The sequence below is a fragment of the Amblyomma mixtum genome, chromosome 4 (assembly GCF_055824585.1).
Source record: "Amblyomma mixtum isolate Tamu chromosome 4, ASM5582458v1, whole genome shotgun sequence".
In the NCBI taxonomy this organism is placed as follows: Eukaryota; Metazoa; Arthropoda; class Arachnida; order Ixodida; family Ixodidae; genus Amblyomma; species Amblyomma mixtum.
Window position 1 is genome coordinate 133293878 of NC_143015.1, and position 13499 is coordinate 133307376.

Here is a 13499-nt window from a genome sequence, read left to right on the forward strand (position 1 = left end):
GATCTTGCACGGTACTGCGCGCTGCCCCCCGGATTCCGAGAACCCAACTCGCCGCGATGCAAGCGCCCTCTGGAGTAGTATGCGTATACCTGGCCTAAAAGTGCCTGCCTGCTCGTGCATAATGAGGCGTGGAGAGATTAGTCGCCGGATATGACTAATTAAGATGGGCGAGCCAAACGCGAGCGCGCCTAGTTCCAGCGTCCGCCACCGTCGCCCGGCCTCATTCATATTGATTGAAGCTCGCGGTGGCGAGAGCGCTGAGCTCGCATTCGAAGCCGTTGACAGCGCTGCTGGAGTTGGCGTGGCATTAGACGGACGTTGAGCGGGTGTTAGGGCAAGGGAAAGAACGACTATGCGCTATGCAAGTTTGCTTACCGAACGCGGCGTTGGCATTTGAAAGGCAAACAAATTTTTACGACAGAGACTCCATGGTGTTAGGCAAGTTGGCGCTGATTTCTTGAAGCAAAATAGTCATAAAAAGTACTGTTTTGCATTCTGGACACTTTTGCACGCTTCCCAAAATTGTACGACCGTCAAGAGTACTTTAGCCAGAAATGTCACCGCTGTACTTTTATTTATTTAAGGTACTTTATTTTATTCGAGAAGTGTGCCATGAGGCATAAGTTACAGGGCTTCAGTATGCCTTTGTATAAAGGTGGTCAAAATCAGAAAAATAAATATAAAGGAAACTAGGAAATCAATCACCAATACAAACAATAAAGTTACAAAGTTTTCCACGAGTCTTGTTGTTTTCGGCTAGCTATTGTTGGCGATTTCTTGTACTGCAGTCTAGAAAAAGACGTTTTGCCGAAAGCTGTTTCAGTAGAATATAAAGAACACAATGAGAACACACTCTTCGGCTAATGATATTTTCGTTTGTACCTGAAAAAGCTACAACTATCATGGGTGTCAAAAATTTTACTTTGCTTAGAGATAGTACATTAGACTCCTAGATCGAGAAACGTCAGAGAAACGATCCCGGTGCCCGTATAGTGGTTCCATGTCCTTGAAAAAATTTCTTTAGACAGTCTACAGATTGTGCATAGACTTCTGTCTATAACATCTATAGACTAAATTGATAGACAAAATCTAGAGAACAGTCCGTAGGCAATATAAGTGCTATAAACAGCCTGCAGATAATCTGTAGATTTATGGTCATACACTTTTAGTGGAATCTGTCCATAGACAGTCTATATAGACTATGATTAGAGAGAGAGAGAAATGGACGGAAAGGCAGGGAGGTTAACCAGGCGATGCCCAGTAGGCTACCCTACACTTGGGGAGAGGGGAACAAAGTTGAAAAAAGGAAAAAGAGCGGCAATGAAATGAGTTTTCCAAGTGTCCATCGACCACTATGTCAAGGGGACAGAGGGCACTCACTAAAAACTTAAAGATTATAGACGGGAACACAACCGCGAGTCCTTTAAGAATCTCAGGAGCGCTTTCACCGCTTTCCTTTTTGAGGAAGGTTGTGTCCAAGTCCCCAGAACCTTGGACTCTGTTAGAGGACGCGAGTCCAAGTGATAGAGAGGAAGGCTAGAGTCTACAAGAAGTCTATAGACTGCCTATAAACCATTTTATAGCTTGGTCAAACATAATTGCGCTTTTGAAAAGACTTGGGACAAAACAGGGACGACACAAACTGTCGTGCGCAATTGCGCACGAGATTTTGTGTCGTCCCTGTTTTGTCCCAAGTCTTTTCAAAAGCGCAATTCTGTTTGACCATGTTAACTACCAACTAGCCCAATTTGAAACCCTCTTAATGTTTATTTTATAGCTATGAGTGTATAAGACTCTGTATAAGACTCGGTCGAAGACGAAGGTTTCTTAAAATCACGTTAATACGACGGTTCGCTTTCGCCAGAAGAGCCTCTTTTAAGTGTGTCCGACACCAGCGGTGTGTAGGCTGCATTGCGCGCAACTAGCGGAGATTGAGTGCCGTCCCCTTCGCGCGCAATTTAGTAGAGGGCGCGGCAATCGCTCCTGTGGGGCCCCGGACGAACCAGCGGCGGAAGTATGTGGCCGAATTGCGCACACTTCCCCGTTAGAGCGCGCAAAGGAGTCGGCCCGTCCCCGCGGACTCCTGAACGGCTTTAATCTACGCGCAGGGCCCGGCACGGAAACCGCTTTCGGCGCCACCTTACCACGTTCATCTGCTGATTCTCGATCTCCTTCTGCACGTCCACCAACTGCATCAGCGCTGTGCCTGCAAGGAGAGATGGAAACGAGAGTTGTGTTTGTAAAGTGCGCAAAGCGAAGCGTCTTCGAAAGAAAGAAGTATTTTAAAACGACTCTACTAAAGGAAAACTTAGAATACCGTCATGGCTTTAGGCAGAAACCCGTAGCCTACGATAAGAAGTAAAAATTATACGCCAATTACACATTCATGTGACGCAGATGAAAGTTTGCAGGTTGTTCGTTGTTTTACCAACTGCATCCAGATTTAGTCTTTTGGGGATTTGTGATTCAGCTCGCGCTGGTATGATGGATGCACCATTGCCGCGGAAAGATGATGAACTTTTAGGGTTAAGATAAAAACGTTAGGAGTACGAATATAAAGAGAGAAAGCTTGATTAAAACAACCAAGCGCGAAAGCTTCAAAGGAGAAGGCTGAACGGAAACTCGGAAGGAAAATCACCTCTGCCTGCGACGACCCGCAAACGAGCAGTGAAAAATTTCTCGTTCCAATAGCAGCGTTTTAAGAGAAGAAATGCCCGCCTAACAACAGCTTTCTATGGAAATGGGATAAGAACCGACGCGCACGAATATGGTTGTTATGCAACCTAAAGAACCGAAACGCGATCCAAAGTGGGCAATTCACCGCGAACCCAAGGGGGTGCTTAACGTATGAAGCAAACTCGGGCACTGATATCGAAATAATAGATTCAAGGAAGTCGCAAACAACTACCCGTTACAGTGAAATGGTTTGAACTACAGACCATCTTTTATGCGATGCTCAAACATGTAGAATCTGCACATTGCAGCGTGGATCAGTCTTTATTATGTTCCTTCAGTGCACATTGATATCTGTCCTTATTCTTTTTGGTGGTGGTGGTTTATTTAATAAAGAAAACAAGAAAGAGATGGTTTGGCGGGAAAGACGCAAGTGAAAGAGAACAGGCAGTCGGAGGAGAAAGTATAGACGAGAGAAAAGGTGCTTTAAATATGCATAAAAAACACGCCCATGCAAGTAAAAATGAAAGGAACTGAACAATTTTTTTACTGGCATGTTTTTATACAGTTCTTCTGACCCTTTTCACTTACTCTTTCACTGAGAACATCAAGCATTCCGTATGCCTTTTTGTAGTGCGTTGGCGTTTGTAAGGGGCATTTCCTGCTTTAAGCCGTTGTGTGTGTGTTTGTCTGTAGGTGTGTATGCCTGTTTGTTTGTATGAAGCCTGCTTTCTGGTAGGCTGCCCTCCTGCCCGCCGGACTGTCACCAGTCTGTCCAGGTGTGTGTGTGTCTGGCAGGTTGCCCACTTGCCACTGCCCATCGTGGCAGGTGGCAGTTGACAGATCAATGACTGGTCGCCAGAGGTTTCTGGTCTCGCAAGCCTCACCGGTGGCAGCACCTGTCATCCCAGGGCAGTGGCGCATCGCTTATTAACCGCTGCACGACTGTGCAACGAGTGGAATGACAATACTCAGGAGTCTATGAATGTCAAGTAGAGAATGACTAATTCTTAATATATAGATGTAAGCACCGCTATCCGAACAATGTCCACGCGTGAACAATACATCCGAACAGCGGAACCGAAGTGAAAACCGATGCACCAGCGCACCTAATTAAATTTGACCTAATTACGCAAATCGACCGTCCTTTTTTTATTTTTCTACGGCGTGCACTTAGCGTTCACGCGCCCCCCCCCCCCCCCCCACACACACACACACCTACTTTTCTCGATATAGGACTAGGAATGCTTTCGCGTTAAAAAAAAATCACAGGAGAGTTAACAGAGAGTAACGCTACTATTTTTTAGCGTAAGCTGGCGCTGCAGAAGTGAACAATTTCTTCTTCTCTGTTGTCTTAGTTGTACTGACGTCTAGCACTTCTCTTAGCTGTAGTGACGCCACTGTGCTGACCATACAGCGTTGGTGCTTGCGGTGCTGGCGCAAACACCTGCAGCGGCATCGTTAAACCGGGATAAGAACAAGTAACAGCTAACGCTCCAGAACGATTCTAGTATACGCCACTGCATAGCAATGCAGGTCTATAAACTCATCCACTAAGATACTGAGGCCTTTGCAAGCGCGTACTGTATACACGGCCAAGTGTAGCGGAGAAGTGGCTCCGTAGGTACAATGCAGGTTATCGATGTTGTATGGGCGAGCTACAGACAAGAGAGAAAGACTATGTACAGAGAACTGATAAGTAGTTTTTTTTTAAAGAAAGTTAGGCTTTATTGGTCCCAGGAAATATACAAAGAAACATAAATGTACAGACGAGGGTCCCAAAGTCAAAGACTGCACCGGGACCCTCGATAAATCAATAATACAAAAAGTGGTTACAGCATAGTTAGCGGATAAATACAAAATATAGAAAATATCAGATCAATACTTCACAAAAACAAGGTCAAAAATCACAATAACGCAGGTAATATACACAAAAAGAAAATAACACATTAGCATTCCAATAAAAATAATTTGAGCTTGTTTTTGAATTCAGGCAAGGAAATTGATGTTTTTAGATTGGGTGGCAATGTGTTCCAAATTGAAATGGCTTGAAAAAACGACGTCGATTTACCATAATTGCTATGGACTTTGGGGAGCAGAAAATTGTTTCTTGCTGCAAATCTGGTAGGGTTGTGATTGATCAGCTGAATGGGGTTTACAAACTGAAAATGTAGGGTGCCATGTAGTAATCTAAAGAACATGATTGCAAGGCGATACTGGAAAAGCTGGTGGACTGGTAAAATACTGTGCTCCTGTAATAAAGAACGAGCATTAGTTGAGAAAGGGCTACGGGTAATAATGCGGATGGCCTGGTTTTGTAAGTGTTGCAGAGACGATACACGGCATGATAAGTATTTCCCCATGCAATAATCCCATAAGTGATGTGACTATGTATGAAGGCATAATACAAAGATAGAAGTAGGTTGCATGGACAATATGGACGCGCCTTAATTAGAGCTCTGATGCCAAACATAGATCTTTTTTTTGATGAGCGATATGGACGGAAAATTTAAGAGTTGAATCAAGAATAACGCTGAGGAAGTTGGTGTTATCAGAAGCCGCAATATTACAAGGACAAAGGTTTAACGTAGGAGGACACGAAATAATTTTCTGGCTACTTTTGAACACTATGAATTTCGTTTTAGAGGGATTAATACACAACTGATTATCAGTGCACCATTTGGCTACATTACTTAGAACGGCATTCAATTCAAGAGTGACTAAGAAGGAGATAGACTCAGTCGGATACACAGCGCGACAGTCGGATGCAGAGCTCTTATGAGCAATCAGCAGGAACGCATTCCTGCAGCCGCTGCCCTCACGGTTTCCTGTATTTGCTTTTATTTTATTTTATTTTTCGTTCGCTCGTGAATGATACTGAGAAACAGGGACGTAGCTTCACTATCCAACCCCCCCCCCCCCCCCCCCCCCCGTTCTCCGTACACTGAATAATCGGGCCACAATCGGGCGTGCTTTCACGGTGGGCTGCGCAAAGTCATCCAAGCGTACACGATAACCGCTCGTTCACAAAGTACATGTCTCGAACACTATCGGCTCTGGGAGCCTCTAATGCAGTTACGCGGTGTGGGCGGCCGCAGCATCCCAGCATCCCCCACGCTCGCACGCGCAGAGCAGCCCAGAAGCGCCAATGAATTTCAATTACAACTCGTCGTCTTCGTCGTCGTCATCGTATATGGGACGATGCGAGCCTCCCCCTCCCCCACTCTCCTTTCAAAGGAAGAAACCATAATCAATATTTATACGAGCGTAAATATTAAATCGGTGCTCGGCCACTTTGCGTTACAAGCGTGCTCGGTCTTCCGAGCGCGTCGCCGCGTAATTAACCGGCCTTAATTGAAATCAATGAAAACGAAGCCTCTCTCTCTCCACTCCTTATACTCTCTCACCCTCCCTCCTGTCCTCTTCATCTCGTTTTCGCGCGGGCGTCCTTCTTCTCTTGGGAATCGAAACAAGAGGAAGGCCCGACGAAATTGCTTGCGGCCAGCGAGCGTCTCGCGCCTGCAACTCTGACACGAAACAAAGGAACAGTAAGAAGAAGGCTTGAATTATGGCTGTTTCGCGGAACACTGTCCCTCGCTTGTCGTGCTTTATTCTCTCCGTCTCTCTCTTTTACTTTGATATGTTCTTTTTATTTTTGTTTGTTCCTCAAAAGCACGATCTGTGGAAAACGAAGTGTGCGACCGTTTTTGCTGCTGCCACGCATCCTCCGAGGGGTGGGTGCGCGGAGCATGCGAGGAATAAGCGTCGGTTGCATAAAGTTTTCCTGCCTTCCTCATCCGGCCCTGCAAAATTCCTTCGTTCTTTCGTTTTGTTTTTATTTATTCCGCACTGTGCGACCGCAGATTTCGGTAAACAGAGAAACAAGCGAGACAGCCAGACCCGCATAGCATGGGGCCCAGGCAAACAGTCCCCGAAAGCGCTCGGGACACTGGAGCGGTGCGATGCAGCATTCTAAATTTATTGCGAGCGCCCCGCCATCTGAATTGGCTCGAGTTTCGTTTTGTTGCGCGTTTTTATACTTGGCGTGTTTGGGGTAGCGGCTAACTTAAAACGACGCGCGCAAGCTTTAATGGGAGGCTGCATCCGCGGGCGAAAATAATGTGGAATGACGCATTGCTGACTGCAAGGAACGGCGAATACATTGTGGCTGACAGATGGTGGGATATTAGGATATGAGAAGTAGACGACAGACGCGCAAATTTTGCTTTCCCGCATGCATAGTACACATCACTGTGCCGCCCTGATTCCTTCATCTATCCACCAACCAGTAAACAAACAAACAAACAAACAAACATGAAAAATCAGAAGTTGAATCAATAAATAAATTATCGCCCATCCAACCAATTAGTAAATTTAGTTTAGTTTAGTCTATGGGGTTTAACGTCCCAAAACGACTTAGGCTGTGAGAGACGCCGTAGTGTAGGGCTCCGGAAATTTCGACCACCTGGGGTTCTTTAACGTGCACTGACATCACACAGTACACGGGCCTCTAGAATTTCTCCTCCAAAGAAATTCAACCACCGCGGCAGGGATCGAACCCGCGTCTTTCGGGTCAGCAGCCGAGCACCATAACCACTGGGCCACCGCGGCGGCCAATTAGTAAATTAACAGCCAATAAATCAACCGGCCAATCAACGGATGAAGGCAGGAATGAAATAATAAATTCACAAGGGATGGGTGGCAAAAACTGATTTTAAGGTTAGCCGCATTAAACAGCGCAGCCCGTTTTATTTAGGCAATTAGTACGCACAATTTCAAGCCCCCATTTTCTATTTCGCATTGTTTCTCATGCGCTATCGATGGTACTGTAAAACCTTTTCCACGAAAAACTGTCCTTTATCTATTTAGTATACGACCGGCATTCGTGTCCCATGATTTCCCATTCGCCATCACCGATATTTCGAAACCCTGCGACAGAGAAAATCGTGCCTTCGTCCCGCTCTGCAGTTTCTCAACCCCTAGCTCCCGAAAAAACAAAACAAAAGAAATAAAAAGCGCGGCAGGCAAGAAAGCCTGTTTTCCGCCCATTCGCTTTTCATTAAACGAAGTTCATTTAGAGCTCGTTGCGTTAAATCCCGAGAAAACCGCCGTCGGATTACGACAAGCCTGAATGAAGTAAGCGGAGCAAATCCTATCAGGAGAAGGTATATGGCAGGGGTTGGAATTTGGAAACCGCGCTCAAATAAGGAGAAGAGATTTGTTTCGCAAAATAACAATCAAATGAGAAGGAACGATGAGAGAACGGGCAGAAAAAAGCGAGCATCAAAGTGGACGTAGCAGGCGCGGCCGCAACTCGCTCAGACTTTAAAGACGGACATGCGGTGTGAATAATTGATCACCTCTCTTCGTTCTTCCCATACCGACAAAAAGAAAACGCAAAGAATAAAAAAAAACTGGGGCTAGCGTAATCAGCTATGCGGGCTGTGGAATGTTTCATTAAGCGCCGAAGTTGAGAAGCGGTCCGTGCAGGGGCCGTGTTTCGAAAGAACGCCTGCAGAGGGCGCACGAACTTTTTTTTTCTTTTCATTTTAAATAAAGAGCTTTACTTTTTGGGGCTATTGGACAGGGCGCTTGAAAGCAAAATGTTACCGGCGAAAATTAGACGCCGTAGACGGGATTTGCTGCTCTTGCAAGCAAGACCAGTGTGCAGACGATACGGCATATTCTTAAAGAAAGTGTCAGGTCTGCCAGTCTCCAGTAAGCGAGACCTCTGTAGGGTGTCTTAGGCACTTTGGTATTTAAGAAAAGCCACGGTATAGTCCGTGATATGAAAGAAGAATACATACAAGGACAGCAGAGGATTGGATGTGGAAAACGGGACAGGTATTTAACGACGGAGGGAACAGAATATACACAATGGGTTCGGAAAACAACGCAGCGGTCTTACCCACCAGGTAGATGACGACTCTCCCAGATATGAAGGGAAGGCTACTACCTATCAATGTGCTATGAAAAGAGGACTGTACGAATGACTTCCGTTCGTTTTGTTCTAAGACCCTGCAAATCTCTTTGAGGGCACTACACGAAGAGTGGGGTTAAGAATTAAATGTTGAATACAAGCTTGAATATTGTTCAGTGAAAGCAGGGAAATAAGTAAGGAACAAGTAGTGAGAATTTCTTTGCCCAAATTTCAATGTAAAGGATAGAAATAGTCTTGTGGATAATAGGAGCTAACACTGCGTTAGAATTTGCTATGCAAACAGGAGACATTCGCTGCGTGGGTTTCTATATTCTTCAATACACTCTGTCCATATCTTGCGCATGATATCTTGCACATCCTGTCTGTTTTGTTTTCCCAGGAAGGAGTAATAAACTAGGCGAAACGTATGTCAAGACAAACCTCCCTGCCTATCAGTGCAGATAAATGTTTAATGTCACTCTTCAATATAGTTGCTATCGTAGATTAGTGGGTAATGACGAATGCCGAAGCAACTAATATGCGATAACACAGATAATGAATCAGCGTTTTCTTTTTACTTAAGTGATTCATTACGCAAGAAAGCGCAATCGTGCGATTCACGTATCCCAGTATCCCTCCTCCCAGTTTCGTGCAGTTCGCTTACAGAAAACAGTGCGAAACTGCCGTGCGGTAGAGAATATGCATGCGTGAAGGAACATCCCGTCTAGAGTGACTTTTTGCTGAAAGCCTTGGCTCTCGGTATACAAGCCCTGACTCACAAAAAAAAATAAAAACGAAAAGAAACTAAGGAAGAGATAGAGATGTATTCCGGACGGTACAAGTTGAAAGTATCCGCGAAAAAACGCACCGCTTTCGGGGCAACACGCTTCTAAGGCACTTGCAGTGGTTCTCTTTTTCTTCTTTTTTTTATTCCTTACAGCGCCATTTCTACGTGCACTCAGGCGCCTGGCAAGAACTTTCACGGCTCGCTCTAGGGTCTGTTGGGTGCAGGAAAAAAATAATAAAGGACGATAAAGGGCGAGGCGCGGGGGGGGGGGGGGGGAGGGGAGTGGGAGAGACTACGTGCTTTCATTGTTAACACCGTACTGCACTCAGTCGTCGGCCGCTGGCGCGGGTGGAACCGTTCTCGCCGGGGAGAGATCGTGCAGCTTTCGTGCTCTGCCGAGCTAGCTCTCCCCAGCGCCTCCCACGAAGTCGGTTCTTCCACCCCATAGTGGAAGAAGAACCCCGTTTTGGTTGCGAGGTGCTATACTGTACACCCTCACCCCCGTCTTGCATGAGCTCTGTGTTTGTGTTTGACTCGTCTCCGGCGCCTCGTCGAAACGTCGCCGTCGTTCGAAGCTGTTTTGGCGTCGGCTTGTTATTGGCAGAACACGAACGCGCTCCACCCAAGCACATAGCCACGGTGTTTCATTTCTTTTGATAGAGTAACTTAAGAATAATCAATTTTCTAAGCTAGCAGATTACGTGAGACAATTATTTCTTTACATTTATTCTTACTTACGGTCTTACTTTTATTCCTTTTTTTTTTTAGCGGGCCAAACTATTCCTGAAAATTTTCAAAGCCCGTTTCTCTGTTTGACTATCGTTATCTCCCGATTATGCATTCCTCTCTAGGCGTGCGCTATGACGCTGCAACTGAGCACCGGCTAGCAGTTGCGAGAAATAAATGTCCTTCTAACATCCATTTATTCTTTTTTTTTTGTTTCAGCTAAGAATCCGCGCTGCTTGAATTGACAGAATAAGCATCGACGCTCTAATTCAGGTAATAAAATAAAAAGGTATGAAAGGGGCTGTCGCCGAGCATTCGTGTCAGTTTTCTTTTTTTTTTATCTTCTAACTCATTCAACGGTTTCAAGAACTTCCGGTTTAACTTCTGTACCAACGCTGCAACAAAATCTAATTCGAATAATTACCAGTATCCCTACCCACGTCTTAAAAATCTTGCCACAATCTGGTTAATTTCTTGGAACTCACTCTGCCCAGGGCATTTAAGAAATCATTGGTTTAGTTAAGAAATCATCGGTTTACTTAATAAATCAACGCTCTCGCTTCATTCAACCCACGCTGCGCTTTATTTGAAAGAATCGACGCTCTAATACGCGAAATAATAAGAAGTGGAAAACGCAGTGTTCGCCAACCCGTTAGGTCAATATGCCTTTTATTGCGTAGGTCGTTCAATATTGCCAGGAATCTCCAATTGTAGTTACGGGTTACGACCAGGACGAAATCCATCCTGATACAATTTTACTACCTCGACCCACAAAATTTGGTCAGGGCTAGTTTTTTCCTACCAGAGGGACCAGATTTTGCGCAGAACTGGTTGAATGCCCCAAAATCATTCCGGGTAGGTTAGAAATTCCTTTGTATTCAGTAGGTCGTTAAATATTGCCAGTGATCTCTGATTGTAGTTCCAGGCTACGACCACGACGAAATCCATCCTGACAGAATTTTACTACCTCCGTCGACAAAATAGGACCAGATTTCGCGAAAATCTGGCTCAATGCCCCCAAATCATTCCGGCCAGTGCCTTCCGCCACGTGGAAGCTTTATTGACTCGGGGATATAAGCGGTGTTTGCACACAGTAACGACGTTGCCGGGGCCATTCTTTGCGCCCATCACCGACGCCACTCGGGGCAACGGAACGGCGTTCGGGTTAAATGAGTGCGATAGGCTTGAATGGCGTACTTTGCATACATTAAAGGAAACGTCTCCGGGCATAGGGAGCGACATGGAGAATTCTGGGAAGGCGGAAGGAAGTGCGGGCGGCGGTAAAGCATCTCATTACGCGAGCACCATTGTTTTTTTCTATTGTTTTTAGAGCATTACCGCATGCGGTACGGAGAAAGTGAGGTCCACGGGACCCGGTGCAAAGTTTGTTCTAGAAAAGCGAGGTCGAAAAACTGGACACATGTATTCTTTCGACAAAACACGGAAGCTCTGATTGTGGCTGTTACACTCAATTTCTCGTGTATTATGTCTTTTTATGGCATTCGGACAGGTTTCAGCCACAAATACGTCAGTGCACGTGTCCGCGCAAAAAGTTTGAATGCAATCATGCCCAGGCAATGAAAATTCGGGACAAAAGCAGGTCATCGCTGTGGAATTCATACTACAGTAACGTAAAAAAAGAGCCGGCGGATTAAGTGAAAAAAAAATTTACAGCATAAACTTAGTCAATAAGGCACTCCAGTTTTTGAATATAGAAATAGGATAAAACTGAAGAAGCACACTCAGGCACATGCAGTAAATAAATACCGTTATTCAAAATGATTCCATCGAATGCTGGTGAATTTTTAGTGTTATTTTGCCGGAAGGGTTTGCTTTTAATCTCTGGTAACTGAAATTTTGACTTTGCTCTCATCAATAAATTTGGAAAAGCACTTTGTACGTTATACTGTGAGGATCTGATATTTTGTGAGCCGATACCAGAAACTCTAACTTATTCTGCACTCCAAACGCGAATGCACCTACATGGGAGTAAAGAGGGCGTTAGGCGTCCTCTGGCACGCTACCTTTTATTAAAAGGAGTGCCTTAGAGTACATCTTACTCTCTTTCTACCCTTCTCCGTTTACAGTGTGCTTATGTTTGTATGCAATAGGCTCAATACCCATGCAATCACAGAGTTTTCTCACTTAAGACTTGCGTCCACCATATTTCGGCTGCGCGTAAAATAACGATTCCCGCGTTTCAAAACTACTACAAAGGGTGCAAACAAACAAACAAACAAACGAACAAAAAACAAACAAACAAACAAACCAACAAACAAGCAAGCAAACAACCAAACAACCAAACAAACAAACAAGGAAAGAAAGAACGAAGGAAAGAAAGGAAGAAAGAAAGAAAGAAGGAAGGAAGGAAGTTAAGAAGGAAGGAAGGAAAGAAGGAAGGCAGGAAAGAAGGAAGGAAGTAAGGAAGGAAAGAAGGAAGGCAGGAAAGAAGGAAGGAAGGAAGGAAGGAAAGAAGGAAGGAAAGAAGGAAGGAAAGAAGGAAGGAAGGAAAGAAGGAAGGAAGGAAGGAAGGAAAGAAGGAAGGAAGGAAAGAAGGAAGGAAGGAAAGAAGGAAGGAAGGAAAGAAGGAAGGAAAGAAGGAAGGAAGGAAAGAAGGAAGGAAGGAAAGAAGGCAGGAAAGAAGGAAGGGAGGAAAGAAGGAAGGAAAGAAGGAAGGAAAGAAGGAAGGAAGGAAAGAAGGAAAGAAGGAAGGAAAGAAGGAAGGAAGGAAGGAAGGAAGGAAGGAAGGAAAGAAGGAAGGAAAGAAAGGAAAACAAACGGAAGTACGTGGAGGAATTGCTCTTCATAACTCGAACTTCACAGATGACGTGTGAAAGAAAATACACCTCCCGCGAGAAACTTCACTCACGTCATACTATATACCTACTGAATGAGAAGCAAAACTATACATAAACGTCGAAAACTGCGGTGAAGTGAGGAGGAAGATGCTTCAAGAGATAAGAAGCTTGAATAATACCGACAGATAAAGGCTTAGAAAACGCCGCCGAAAGGAATATGAGCGGAAACGCCTCCGAGAGCGCTGATAAAGAAAAGTAAAAAAAAAGCCTTACAAACACGAAAATACTAGTATTGAAAAAGCTAAGCGCGAGCTTAATGAGATTGGCACGAACTAAGGAAGCAGGCTGAGATAAGAAGCATGAAAAACGGAAGTTTATTTTCTTTTTTTCACGGTATACGCGCAATAAAGTCTGCAGCACGGAATTAAGTATACGCCACTGCAGAACGTTCGACAAATCAATTAGATTACTCCCGTGGCAATCTTTGCCACGGACTGCGCGGCTTGAGCAGTTCAAGAAAAACTTGGATATTAACGCGGACAGGGCGCGCGATATCTTGCAGCACCCGCCGGCACCACGGCCGTATTTGTCATAA

The 13499-nt window shown here is 44.9% G+C and overlaps 1 protein-coding gene across 1 annotated transcript in view; it reads right to left on the reverse strand.

The window, feature by feature from the left end:
- The window catches only part of IRSp53 (Insulin receptor substrate 53 kDa), a 162284-nt gene that overhangs the window by 28654 nt on the left and 120131 nt on the right, over positions 1-13499 (reverse strand). Inside the window, exon 4 of the mRNA XM_089588050.1 lies at positions 2145-2206. Coding sequence (XP_089444176.1) covers positions 2145-2206 — 62 coding nt within the window. The remainder of the gene's footprint in view (positions 1-2144; positions 2207-13499) is intronic.